The sequence below is a fragment of the Halichoerus grypus genome, chromosome 13 (assembly GCF_964656455.1).
Source record: "Halichoerus grypus chromosome 13, mHalGry1.hap1.1, whole genome shotgun sequence".
In the NCBI taxonomy this organism is placed as follows: domain Eukaryota; kingdom Metazoa; phylum Chordata; class Mammalia; order Carnivora; family Phocidae; genus Halichoerus; species Halichoerus grypus.
The window spans coordinates 72353903-72368259 of record NC_135724.1 but is presented as its reverse complement, the minus strand read 5'-3'; the positions used below and the strand labels follow the sequence as shown (position 1 = coordinate 72368259).

The 14357-nt window shown below is 46.9% G+C and overlaps 1 protein-coding gene across 5 annotated transcripts in view; it reads left to right on the top strand.

Annotated features, from left to right (window-relative positions):
- The window catches only part of OSBP2 (oxysterol binding protein 2), a 172858-nt gene that overhangs the window by 19725 nt on the left and 138776 nt on the right, over positions 1-14357 (top strand). For all 5 annotated transcript variants that reach the window (XM_078060771.1, XM_078060772.1, XM_036098465.2 and 2 more), the window contains exon 2: positions 11921-12129. In XM_078060771.1, coding sequence (XP_077916897.1) covers positions 11921-12129 — 209 coding nt within the window. The remainder of the gene's footprint in view (positions 1-11920; positions 12130-14357) is intronic.

Here is a 14357-nt window from a genome sequence, read left to right as displayed (position 1 = left end):
CATGCTGGAGAGGACTTGGAATTCTGCTCAGTGATGTCCAGGGATGAGGCTTTCGCCCGACCTACCTCACAAATTTTTTTTTTTAAAGATTTTATTTATTTATTTGACAGAGAGAGACACAGCGAGAGAGGGAACTCAAGCAGGGAGAGTGGGAGAGGGAGAAGCAGCCTTCCCGTGGAGCAGGGAGCCCGACGCGGGGCTCGATCCCAGGACCCTAGGACCATGACCTGAGCCGAAGGCAGATGCCTAAGGACTGAGCCACCCAGGCGCCCTGAGACCCACCTCACAATTTAAAAGCGTAATGACTTTTGGAAAAATATTGTGGTTTGTCGTTATTCCATTGGCAGTAAAAGCGGCATATTCATCCATTTTCTACCTGATGGGACATTTTAGTCTAAATTTGAGCTCTAAAGCATTTGTCTAATATTCTGTGACAGGCTTTCCATGTAAGAATCTTGGGAACCGGAGCGCCCGGGTGGCTCAGTCGGTGAAGCGTCTGCCTTCGGCTCCTGGGATGGAGTTCCGCGTCAGGCTCCCTGCTCAGCGGGCAGTCTGCTTCTCCCTCTCCTGCTCCCTCTGTGATCTCTCTGGCTCTCAATCTCTGTCAAATAAATAAATAAATAAAATCTTAAAAAAAAAAAAAGAATCTTAGGAACTACCTTAGATGTTGCTGGGTGGTACGTGATATTCTGACATTTTGGTGGAACCACAAAAAGGGTCTAGTGGATTTTCAGGGGGTGCTGTGGAAGGGTGGGGTGCTGTTCCACCTTAACCATGGGAGGTTGGCAGGACTTCGGGGGGACCCGGGACTGGGTCACCTCCCTGGGTTTGTTCCCCTGCTTGTGTTAACACTCATGCATTAATTCACGCAGCCAGCCCACCGTCTCTGAGCTCTCACCACGTGTGAGCTCTGAGCTGGGCAGGGACGAGAGAGAGAGAGAGAGAGAGAGAGGCCAGTTCTGTGTCTCGTGGAACTTACGTTCGCACTGGCAAGTGGCAAATAGAAGCAATGACCACATAAAGCATTTTCTGATGGATACCCCAGGATTCTCCATGGAAAGAGCCCTGTGCTGGTGGCAGAGAAACCCGGCTCCAGCCTGGCTTTATTATTTACCAGTTTTAATAACAGGGTGCATGATTTACCTTTTCCTGGCCTCCTCCCCTTTCTTGGCTGTAAAATGAGGCTAATTCTCTCCTGCAGGTGCCTGCCATTTGGAATATACTGGATAAATATTTGCTAAACAAATCAGTGTCTGCTTTGCCCACTTTATGGGTTCTTGGGAGGATTGAAGGAATCATGTTTGTGACAGTCTCCCATGGAGAGTGAAGTACTGTCTAGATGTAAGTTGTATGGATAAGTGTGCTGGCCTTTATAAATTGCTGTCTGTCATCCTCCATTTGTGTAAACTCATAGTGATGTGAGTTTCAATAACTGGAGAATGGCTTCCAAGTCTCCGCCTTATTTAAAAAATTACATTAGAAATGTCCTTCCTATAGAATTTGTAGCAGCGTTTATTTAACATTTCTCAAGGGAAGCTTTAAATGGAAAAGAATGGGGCCAGGAGCAAAGCGAAACAGTGTCAGGTCTCATGGTGATAGTCTCATCTGCGCAGGAGATGCTTCTGTTTGGCCATTTCTGACAGTTGCCATATTGAGCATTTTCTGGATGGTGCTATTTAACCATCTTTGATAACTCTCTGGGGGACAAGTCCATGCACCCCTGGGGGTAAGAGGCAGGGCTGCAGGTGGATGGGTGGGCCGGACTCTAGTGGCTTGGTCCCCTTTGGGACCTGCAGTGAGCTGCCTACAAAGCCCAGCCTCTCAGCCTCTGCATCTGGAACAGGGAGGTAACATGCCTGCCTTTCCTATGGCATCTCAAGTGGCTAATCCAGGTGAGACAGTTCTAAGGTACGCCCTTAGGATGTGGTACTTAGAACAAATAAGCTGAGCTTTGTTCTTTAGACCTAGAAGGGTCCTAACAGCATCCCTGTGGCCTGAGAGGTAGGAGATCCGAGATGTACTGTTTCTCCTGCCCGTGTCTCTTGCACGACCTTCTTCACTGTCCTCTCTGCCCTCTGACGTCCCTTCTGCGGCTGCTGCCCACCTGTAGTAGTAGGTTATTAGTTAAGAACAACAGAAACCCGGGCGCCTGGGTGGCTCAGTTGGTTAAGTGACTGCCTTCGGCTCAGGTCATGATCCTGGAGTCCCTGGATCGAGTCCCGCATCGGGCTCCCTGCTCGGCAGGGAGCCTGCTTCTCCCTCTGACCCTCCCCCATCTCATGTGCTCTCTCTCTCTCATTCTCTCTGTCTCAAATAAATAAATAAAATCTTTAAAAAAAAAAAAAAAAAGAACAACAGAAACCCAGCTCTGGGTATCTTAAGCAAAAAAGGAGGTATTTACTGGAAGGATCTTCAGGAGCTCATAGGTTTCCTGGAAAGGCAGGAGGACAGAGCTCACAGAGGTGGGTGAGAACAGGGCAGGCTGGGCAGCCAGACCCGTGACCCAAAGTCGTGTCCTGGAGAGGACATTGCTGCCTGGGCACTGGATGTTGATGCTCCCTGGCTCGGCTACCTCTCCTGCCCTTGAGAACTAGTCGTTGCTGCCTCCACTGCTACGAAAGAATCCCCCACCCCACACCCCCATTCTTTTAAATGTCAAGTTTTAATGAAGTTTGCTATGCATAGAGACAAGTGACAAATAAGTGTACAGCTCAGAAGATGCTCCCCAAATGAACACAATGACAAGCCGTTGCCCCTGCTGAAGAAATAAAACAGCACCAGCCCCCCCCCCAGGAGCCTCTGCACTGTGTCCCCCCATCTCTCCTCAAAGGGACCTGCTGCCTTGACTCCTTTCTCCAGCACTTAGTTTTGCCTGTTACTGTACTTTCTCTAAGTAGACTCACGTGATACGTTTTCTTTGTGTCTGGCTTCTTCTGCTCAGCATTATATTTGTGAGGTGCTTCCAGGCTGTTTGTGGAGTTCTTTTTTTTTTTTTTTTAAAGATTTTATTTATTTGACAGAGAGAGACACAGCGAGAGAGGGAATCAAGCAGGGGGAGCAGGAGAGGGAGAACAGGCTTCCCGCCGAGCAGGGAGCCCGATGCGGGGCTCGATCCCAGGACCCTGGGATCATGACCTGAGCCGAAGGCAGACGCTCAACATCTGAGCCACCCAGGCACCCCATGTTTGTGGAGTTCTCATGCATTTATTCTCAGCACTGTGTACTACTCCACCATTTGGGTTAGCCACCGCATGGATAAGCCACCATTTGTTTATCCATTCTAACATGGATGGACATACACGGTGGTGCAGTTTCGGGCTTTTAGGAAGAGTGCTGGTGACATTCCAGTACATGTCTTTTGATAACCACATGTATAACATACATCCCTAACAGGGAAGTCCAGAGGAGTGAAACTGCTGGATCATGGTATACACGTATGTTTACTGACCACTGATGAGGTTGAGCACTTTTTCATATGGTCATTAGCCATTTGGAGATCCTCTTTTTTGAAGTATCTGCTCACATCTCTTGCCTATTTTTAAATTGGGTTGTTGGCTATACATTTTGCATCTCTTGATCCAGACTTTGAAACCTTTGCAAAACAAAACAAAACAGCCCTCTGCAAATGCATGGGATTGGCCTGTGCGTGCCTTGGTAGCCAGAGATCCCAAACAGTACCCATCAAACCTTATTTGCAGTCACGGGTATTCATTCTGAGATGATGTAGCCTCTGGGAAGGTGCCTTGGCCAGGCCCCAGCAGCGCATACCAGAAATGACTCTGGCTAGTGTTAGCCGGAAGGCGGCGCTGTTAGGGGCTGAGGTAGCTTCCTAGTCCCTGGGAGGGCTGGAGGAGCAGCTGCAAGCTGCAAGTCAGGAGCATCGCCAGTCTCCAGACTCTCACTAGCTCAGCTGGGAGGCGGCTGATGCTGCTGTAGGGAGCCACGGAATCAGGAACCTGATGGCTACGAAAGCCCACTCCCTCTGTCACAGTTCCTGCCACCCCAATGGATCACTTTTCTTCTGCTCCCTTCCCTCCTAACTTGCTTCTACATTTAAGTCTTATGTTAATGCATGTCCTTGGTGGAACCTGGATCCTTGGAATCTTTGCTGAAGGCCATGCTGTGTGCTCTAGCCTCAGTAGACTAGGACAAAGGGAAAGCTCTGAGCTGTGATGGGTAGTTCTGGGGCAGGGCTGCTCTAGGAACAAGAGGAGCCATATGGGTGCTGTGGTGACTGAGGGGTCCAGGTGGGGCCTCTATGAAAGGTTGAAATCAGCCCCATGGTTGATAATGTAGAAAGAAACCAGCTCAGCTGCATGGGAGCTTCTAAAAGGCCATTCCTGCATTCATCTGTTCAAACATCACGTGTAATGTCCTAGGGATACTGTAATAAAGCACCATCAACTGGGTGGCTTAAAACAGTAGAAATTAGTTTTCTCACAGTTCTGGAGGCTAGAAGTCAAAATCAGGGGGTTAGCAGAGCTACGCTCTCTCTGAAGCCTCTAGGGGAGGTTCTGTTCCAGGCCTGGCTAGCTTCTGATGTTTGCCGGTGATCTTTGGTGTTCCTTGGCTTGTAGGTGCATCACTCCCATCTCTGCTGCCCTGTATCTCTGTGTCTTTCTTCCTCCTCTTAGAAGGAGGTCATACTGGATTAGGGCCCACCATAATGACCTCATCTTAACCTGATTATATCTTCAAAGACCATATTTTGAAATAAGGTCACATTTGCAGGTACCGGGCGTTAGGACTTCGACATATCTTCTAGGGGGACACAGTTTAACTCATAACACCCATCATCAAGCCAGGCCATGTCTGGACCTTCTGCTTTGGCTGCTCTGGGTCCCTGGGCTTTCCCAGAGCCACACACTCCCACACCACTGCTCTGGGTGGGTCTGGCTCTCCTCTTAGCCTTTGCCTGGGCAGAGTCCCCTCATTGTTTGAAATTCTGCTCCAGGGTACCTCCTTGATCCCTCTAGGACAGAAAGGGTCATTCCGTCTCCTGAGCTCCCACCACTGGCAACCTATTCTTCCATTTTGAGTTTGTTTTTAAAGCAAAATTTTTATTGACAATGGCTATGTATGTAACACACTATATACTGTATGTAACATACATGCAGAAAAGTAGGTAAATTATAAGGCTGCAACTCAATGAATTTTCATAAAGTAAATATTCCATCTTGAATTTATTTTCCTCTGCCTATTAAATAGTAGCTTGCCATTTATAGGCCTGTCTCTTTCACAAGACGGAATGTTCTTTGAGGCCAGGAAATGTGTTTTATTTATCTTTATAAAGAATTCCTATATATAGTGACCCATAGGAAGTACTTGCTGAATTTGGGTTTGGAAGATTGGAGCGGAATTTGCCAATGAATCAGACTCATTGAGTTAGCATTGAATGAAAGTCACACACAGGCTAAGTGCTTTGCTCCAGATCAGTATCTTTTGTCTTTCTATGGGTTTGGATTCAAATTTGTTGCTTGTCAATTTTTTTTTTTGCCTGTGGACATTTTTTATTAAGGTCCTCTAGAAAACATAGCCTGCACACACGCTCTCTCGAATGAGTTGGGGGGAGGGGCAGAGGGAGAAGCTCAACAGATGTTGAGCAGGGAGCCCAATGAGGGGCTCAATCCCAGGACCCTGGGATCACTACTGGAGCCGAAGGCAGACGCTTAACCGACTGAGCCACCAAAGCGCCCCCAAGATGGGACACTTTGTGTGACAGATGCAATCCCAGGGCGGAGAGGCAGAAACGGGAAGCAGGAGGATGGATGTCACTTCACAGTGAGCTGCAGAGAGACACAGCAGGTCTGGCACATGGACTTCTCCAGAAGATATGCAAGGAGAAAACATACCTGTGAGCAGTCTGCAGAAGGAAGAGCGGAGGGGACTTGATCTGTCCCCTTTGCTTCCACCTCCCATTTCCCACTGTGGCATTTCATGGAAGTCCAGAAGTGAAGGGACAATTGGGCAAAGATGAGGTACCGACCGAGAGAGACAGAGAAGGAGGTGGTCGAGGGAATCTGAGAAGGTGCACAAGGTTTGTGTCCAATACGCTCCACACCTTGCGCTACTCAGGTCCACTCGTGCCCTCCCATGGTGTCAGCTCTCCTACTACGATGTGGGGACCTCCATTCTCCTGAGAGAACGAAGACATCTTTACCCCTTCCCTGGGAGGGGAGGTGCAAGTCCAATCAGTGACAGAGTCCCCTTCCTGGTGGCCAGCTGGGGTTGCCTGGAAGACAGAAGCAAGAAGGCCATGAAACAAGCTCATTTGCTGCTGCTGTGTCTGTCCCAACACTATAATTGATATTCATTATCTTCCTCCTCACCACCTGTTCTAGATCCTCTTCACTCTCTGATAGCACTTTGGCTGGCCTGTGACATTTGTCCTGAGGGGTCTGAGTTCCTGGTTGCTTTGCCCATTAGTAACCAGTACCAGACATGGAAATATTAAGAGAGTCCCCAGGGAATCCTCTCAACTTGATTCCAGACATTCCCCTCCCATCCCCATATGTGCCCTAACCTAACTCTCCATGGCAGTTTGCATCAGTAACCCCAGCAGTATTGTCACTCCCTTCTTGGTCTGTTGGTCACTGTCATGAGGAGCAGAAAGTGGCCTGGGGATAGCATCAGCTTCTGATTGAATGGAAGCCTTATTGTGTTGTGTTTCCCCTTTCCCTGGAAGCAGAACCTCTAATCCAGCTGAGCCCAGCTGAAGGGAAGCACAAATTCTGCAAGGGGTCACTGTGTGTAATGGTGAGCAGGGCCACTCCTGGGCCCGTCTTCGTAATTATACAGGACACAGCACCAGATATCAGTTGTCAGTTCAAGGCATATACTTCATCTTGGAGGACAGTCCCTCAAGCACATAATACATCTCTTCAGTAGACGTCCCAGCTGAGCCTTCAATAGGCCATTCCTTTCTTCTGTCAGGTTGGCTCCTCCTGAGTGACAACAGGGTTTCACAGTGAGATCAGCGAACTCCAGTCAGGAGTCATTGGTTCACTTCCTTGGTTGAAATGGGTGACTTAGTCTGAGGCTGTGTCATATGAGAATCCAGGCCAGCAAATGAGGATTCAATAACTGTGGACCATAGTGCTGCTGAAGGCAACCCCATTACCAGAAAACACATTGATTCCAGTAAGGAAAAATTGCTCAATTCCCACTCTCCCAAGGTAAAAGTGGTCTAAACTAGTTGGTGGCTGTCTTGTTCTTTCCAAGGAGTGGGTCATGCCATGGAGGTTTAGTGTCGGTCCCTTCTGCTGCCGTGGCAGGTTGGACACTCAGCAAGATGATCCTTGGTGATGTGGAGGCAAAAAGGTAAAGAAAGGCCAGGGAAAGATGCAAAGTGATGTGAGATTTTAATGGGCTGGCCACCACTTCACAGCAAACTGCAAGTGTTACAGAGACTACTCATGTTCTCTGGGCTTATGGACTTCTCCAGAAGGTTTGCGAGGATATAACGTGTTTTGGAAAGGTCCCCTGAGGGGGAAAATGAGGAGAATTTACCTTCCCATCCATTTCCCACTTCCCACTGGTCACTGTTCAGCCTGTGAGGTGCTAACCTTTTCACATTAGTGGGTTGCAAAAATCCAGTCTCTTGATGGCCAATCAGGAAGCCAGATCCCATACTCTGAGACTAGTATCCCTTCCAAGCCCAGAAATGGAGGGGCAACTCAAGCCAAATGGTGTACCAAGAGAGGTAAGAGAAGAGGTGGTGAGGGGACTCTGAGCTGGTGCATAAGGTTTGTTATTTCATACAAGTGGGTTGGGTTAGTCACTAGCCAAAGTGCTACATTAACTATTACAGGCTTCCAAGTTCTGATAGCTGGTGTCATATTCTCATCTCTGACAAGGACATTGGCCATCAGAACTGGATGAATATTATTTGGTTGAGAGTCAGTGTGACTCACTTAGAACGATGTTAGTTATGGTTAACCTCTCTTACAGTTATGTTTATGGCAGGTGTTCCATATTTTGTCTCTACTTGTTCTAAATACTTCAAATATCCACCAAATGTAAAGTAATGCCACAGAACGTGTTTCTTTTAAAAACTGGCAGAAGATAAATGATCACGTGTGCTGGATATGAGCTCTGACATAACTGGCAGGCCCTAGGACATGGCCTGGTTTGTCTCGAGGCACTGAGGACACCCAGGGCTCGATGAGAATAGATGGTTCGAGGTTGTTGCACACCTCCAAAGCTCGCCTCCCGGGGCAGGTAGGACAGGAGTTGCCACTGCAGCTTGCAGACCCAAGTCCACAGTGTGCTATGAGTGGGGCTTTAACTTTTCCACCATCTGGGCTGGTGGATGGCCCTGGAAGGTCAGCTCTCATAGAAAGGGTTGCCTCAGCCAGAACTCACAATGGGAGAAACAAAAACTTTTATATGCAACATGGGTAGGTGTACCACTCCCAGAAAGCAACCTGAATTTTAGGAAATGTCCCTCCCTGAATTTTAGACCCTTTTGGGACTTACTTTGAAGGCATTGAAATTTTTAAAAAACTGAGTAACGGGACAAAAAATATCACTTTGGCTACTGGTGGAGAATGGATTGACCACAAAACATCTAAGTGAAAGAAAAAAGAACAGAGTTAAATTCCAAGACAAGCAAATGTACTGGACCTTGATGATTTTAGTGGGCCTTTAATTCCTAAATTCACATGTGCCTCTATATAATTTCTTCCAATAATGCAGAAAAGTAAAACTGAAAAATGAATCTCCTCAAGTCTTTTAATGAAAAGTAACTCTAGTTACAAAGAGTTAAGGTTAAATTTAGATGGTTAAATTTGCTGGGTGACTGGTAAAGTTTATCTGCTACATTTTCATTTGCTGAAATTCTCTTGTTACTTTTTCATGTCTACCTGTTCTTGTTTTGTTTTTACCAGGTTTTGTTTCACAAATTATTGCTCTTTATTGATGCTATTCCTTCATCTTTAAGAATATTAAGCCTATTTATGTTCATTTAAAATATATTGTTCTGATAGATCCATTTTTGTCTGAAGTAATTCATCTGCTGAGCATTTGACTTTGTTGTTTTCTTTGTTAGCATTGATTTCCTTCATGGGTTTTGAATTTTGGTTTTCAGTTTGTCTTGACTGGGAGATTCTCCCTCCCTCCCTGAGCCTTACCCACCACTCTACTCTTCTTTTTCTAGTGATTTTTAAAGTGCCTTCGCCTCACTCTTTATAAAGCCTAGTCCAGAACCAGATGTTATGATGGGGACTTAGGGCTTCTGTCCTTCAGTGACATTGTGAATATCTCCAACCCTGTCACTGAGCCTGAGGGCAAGTGAATTCTTGGTTCTGGATACAAGATTTCATATCAGCTATGGTCCTGGGCAGAGTGTGATGGCAGCATTAATAGGAATTATTTTTAATTTTGAAGTAACTTAGACCACAGTTTGGAGAATTTCCAGGTTGGTGAACATGTGGAGATTTGGGGACAGTGGCACACTCAGAGAACGTGGAAGCCCCATACCATTTCCCCATACCTTATTCTATGTATCTCTTCCATCTGGCTGTTCCTGAGTTGTGTACTTTTATAATAAACTGGTGATCTACTACTAACAAGAAGAAAAAGAAAGAAAAGAAAAAAAACCCAGACTTACAGAAAAGTTGCAAGTTCAGAGAGTTCTCACATACCCTTCATCTAGCTTCCCCTAATGTTAACATCTTATCTCAGCGAAGTAAGATTGTCAAAAGTGGAAAATTAACGTTGTATGATACTATTAAGTAAGCCTCTGACTTTATTCATATTTCACAAGTTTTTCTCTAATGTCTTTTTTTTAAATTTTATAATCCAGTGCAGAATCCCACATTGCATTCAGTGATTTTCTATTTCTATGATCTGTCCTTTCTCCCGCATTCATTTATCCCTTCAACTATTTACTTACATCAGCATGGACTCAGGGGTATTTATTTTAGTCAATAGGTTGTAAGGAAGGTCTGTCCTTTCTCCCGCATTCATTTATCCCTTCAACTATTTACTTACATCAGCATGGACTCAGGGGTATTTATTTTAGTCAATAGGTTGTAATCCAAAACAATAGCCACTAGATAACTTCCAGCCCAGCCCTCGTGCCACACAGTGGCCAGGCTTCCATATACCGTCTCAGTCCAGATACTTCTATTCCCCATTTTCCAAAGGAATTTCTGTAACTCTTGGCCACCCCTGCTCCTTTCTTGACATGAGGCCCAGCAAGCCCATTGTTTTTGTTTTGAGACAAAAGTCTAAATCCTTAGCATCACCTGCAAGGCTGTACATTTGGTCCCTACACAATTTTCTAGCTTCATCTTTTTCTCATTCACTCTGTTGTTCTCAATGCTCCAGCCACACGTAAGTTTTTCCTATTCTCTGAAAGCTGTAAACTCCACTTGGCCTCATGGTCTTTGCCCTTTCTGTTCCTTCTGTCTAGAACAGTCACCCTCCTCTCTTTTTTGAGCTGAGCTGCAGTGGCATTTGTGGTTAATTACTAGACTGTTTAATACTGGAACAGTCTCTAGCCTGAAAGCCCTTGAATCTAAAAGGGCAGGCTTCCAACACGCATGCCCCACCTTGCCAGTAATTTTATAAATTAGGAGTCTCCTTCAAGTGGAAGACATCAGCACCTATGAGCTGGACCTTTCCTCAGATATAAACTACATCATCTTCTCCAAGGAATGTAACCAAAGCAGGAGGGAATCGGAAAAGGCGGCCACTGTTCACATGAAAGCTGAATGTCTTCCCGAGTGTCAAGTCATTTGACTTTTGAACTGGTAGAAGAAGGGCGCCTCAGTGGGTTAAGCATCTGACTCTTGATGTTGGCTCAGGTCATGATCTCAAGGTTGTGAGATGGAGCGGGAAGCGGGAAGCCTGCTTCTCCCTCTCCCACTTCCCCTGCTTGTGTTCCCTCTCTCGCTGTCTCTCTCTCTCTGTCAAATAAATAAAAAAATAAATCTTTAAAAAAAGAAGAAGAAAGAAAAAGAAAAAAAAGAAAATAGAACTGGTAGAAGAATCAAGAAAATAGCAGATGAGGAACAACCAGGGGAAATGAAGAAGCATCAGAGGCCAGCAGAATTGCCGAACAAAAAAAAAAGACGAAAAAAAAAAAAAAGAATTGCCGAACGAGCTCCTGCCACTGGCAGTGTTATGTGCTGACCAATGGCTCTTCCTTTTCCAACCCTCTCTGTGGAAGGAAATTTGGTATGTTGTGAGGGTTCTGAATTTCCTTTGAGTGTGTGAAGGAGTGAGTTAAGTAGATCCAGTCATGATGGTTGCATCTCCATTTTCAGACTTTGGTCACAGCTGGAAATGGCCCACACTTCAATCACCTCTGCTTCCCCTTACTTTGGTACCATTAGCTCCACAATCTTATAACTGACAAAGGGTCAATCCCTGTCATGAGGTCACCCTGCGTTAGGCCAGCCATTAACTTCTTCTCATTTGGTGTGGTGGCACCCTTGCCCTGCAGATCTCTGTTGCCAGGTCACTCCTGCTAGGGGGTACCTCCAAGTTCACCCCCTGAGGTTCCAAGTCTCTAATCTCATTTTCAGTGGCAGATTCCCATCCTGCTCCAACTCTGTGGTTCTGAGGCTTAGTGGAAGAAGGCTGGGATGGAGTTAGATGTCTACGCTGCCTCGCAGGACCCTAGACGGTCAGCCTTCTCCATTTCCTGGTGTCTGCAAGGGCTCAGCCCACCGCAGGCATACCCTGCATTTGGCACCCAGCAGGCCCTCCTCCCTCTTGCCATCTCCCCACTGAGCACCCCTCAGCCAAGCCCCTTCCAGTCAATCCCACCAGGCATTATCTCCTAGCTCCGACTCCAGGGTCTCTCCAGCTCAAAGGGTCTGAGATTCTGAGGATTTGCCTTGAGGCTTTCTTCAGTCTAGAGCTATTGAGTTTGGGAGCCTCACCCCATACCTTCTCTTGCATCCTACAGAAATCAGGGTGAAATGGCCCACACCTGCCGTGGCACCATCAACCTGTCCACCGCGCACTTTGACACGGAGGACTCTTGCGGTATCGTGCTAACCAGTGGGGCAAGGACCTACCACCTCAAGGCCAGCTCGGAGGTGGAGCGGCAGCAGTGGATCACCGCCCTGGAGCTGGCCAAGGCCAAGGCTGTCCACATGATGAGCAGCCACTCAGGTAGTGAGCCCTCAGTGAGCGGGTATACACACAGTGTCGTGGGTCTGGAGAGAGTGGGAATTGAAAGCGTTTGGGGGTGGTGGTGACCAGGAGACCCAGGCTAGTCCAGACCAACCCTGGAAGGTAGAGGTATGTGTTCACCCTTCCTATTCAGCTCCATGTGTCCTCAGCAATGACCTTAGGTGGTCAAGGTTGGCTGGCAGTTCTTGGGATAGAAATATTTGTGGTGAGCAGGGTTGTGTGTGTTTTTCTTCGGACAAGTCTGGTTCCTGGACTTCAGCAGACCCTTCAGATGCTGCAGTGGGTGAGATCCAGAGGCAGCAGCAGGGGTGGGAGTCCAGGATTGTGCACCTGTCCCTGGGGCCAGACTTTTTCCCAGGCCCATTATGGAGACTGAAAAACCATTTAGCCAGAGATGCTGCCTTTGCTGAGGTGGAAGGCCAGCTCAGATATCCTGGGCAAGACATTTAAATGTTTACTTTAATACAGTCACTTTCTTAATATGTAATGTCTTTATATGATTCGTAAGCCAACAGTTTCAAAAGCACATGCAGTGACTCCTGCCCTTGACTCTTGTTCCCAGCCACACCCACCCTATGATCCCTCCCAGAGGCAACCAGAGCCACCTTGTGTCTTTTACGTATATATTAAAATTGGTACTTATTTTAAACTAAATGCAGTCTTCCACCTTGCTTTCTTTCCATTTAGCAATATATTTTGGAATTTTTTTCCCTATCAGTACGTAAGAAACTTCCTCCTTGTTTTTACAACAGTCTAGTGCTTTGTTGTACGGATGTATCATAGTTTATTTAACCCAAAGTCTGTTGATGAACATTTAGGTTGTTTATTTTGTTATGACACACTCTGCTGCAATGAGTAACCTTGCATTTCGTTTCACATTTGCAGAAGTATAAATGAAGTATACGTTCCAGGGGGCGGGGTGGCTGGGTTAACAGAAGTGTGCATTTGTAATTCTGAGAGCTTGTCAAGCGGCCCTCCATAGGCGTTATACGATCAGATGCCTGTAGCAGTGTGTGAGAATGCCTGCCTCCCACTGTCTTGTCCACCCAGAGTGAGAGCACATGTTTCTGTTGGGTGAAAACTAGGTCTACACACACACGAGCAGGAAAGATTGGGAAGCTGTGATTCTTCTGAAGCTAACACAAAATGGTGTGTGTTTCCTTAGACCTATGTGGAGTTCTTTTAGGAAAGCAGGGCTCCAGGTGAGAATGAGTCACAGGCTCTGCTCTCTAGGATTATCACACAAGCTGGCTGGGGAGACAGGGAGTCCTGTGGAAGGAGCTCTAGCACAAAGCAGGATGAGAGGGTCTATGATATCAGTCACCATGCCCCATACCTAGTCTCATTGTGTTGGGGTCTCCCCCAGTACTAGCTTCTCAGTGCACATTGAAGGTCACTGAATATCGGTCTGACCTTTTCTTTTGGTCTCAGACGTTTGGAGCATGGATCCCCCCCTGACCTGGTGACTCTTCCTTGAGGTCAGCACTCATGTGACTCTGGTGTGTCAACAGGGATGCTGAGCTTGGCAAGGGGTCCCCAGGGTACCACTCCCTTTCCTGTGAAGGAGGATGTTGGGGCCATCTCAGGCAAGGGCTATGCCGAGACCCCCAGTAGGACCTGTGCGCTCTGTTTGGAGGCCTATGGAAAGCCACTATGGTGAATGCTTGTTAACTCAGCTGGGCAGTGCTAGGAATTGTGAAGCCTGGACTTCTTCTAGGAGAGGTTGGGACCCCAGAGGGAGTTGCCTCAGGCTCACCTTCCTTCATTTCATACCCCTTGACATAGTCAGGGGCTGGAGACACAGCACATGTCTTGTGTCCCCAGGGGTTAGCCTCCCAGGTAAAGACACAGGACAAACATTCAGGTACAATTCAAGGTAGCACTTGCTATATGTTGATGAGGAATGGATTCCTCTCCTTTGGATATTTTGAAACATAAATGAACTAATGTATGTGAAAGAGACGCCTTCAGGAAGGTACTGTGCTTGTATAGAAAGGTTGATTATTTCCTGAAAAATAGGTCTTGTAGTAGCATCCTCTGCAAAGCAACACCCTTCTCCCACCATTCTCAGGCTGATGTTGGAGAGTTGTGGTTTGCAACTTTTCACATGGAGTCAGTTTCAGGTAACCCTGAATGAGGGAAGGCAGTCTGGTGTAGTTCTCCTTGACTCTGGCTGATAGCGACCAAGCTAGGTCAAGGGCACTCCA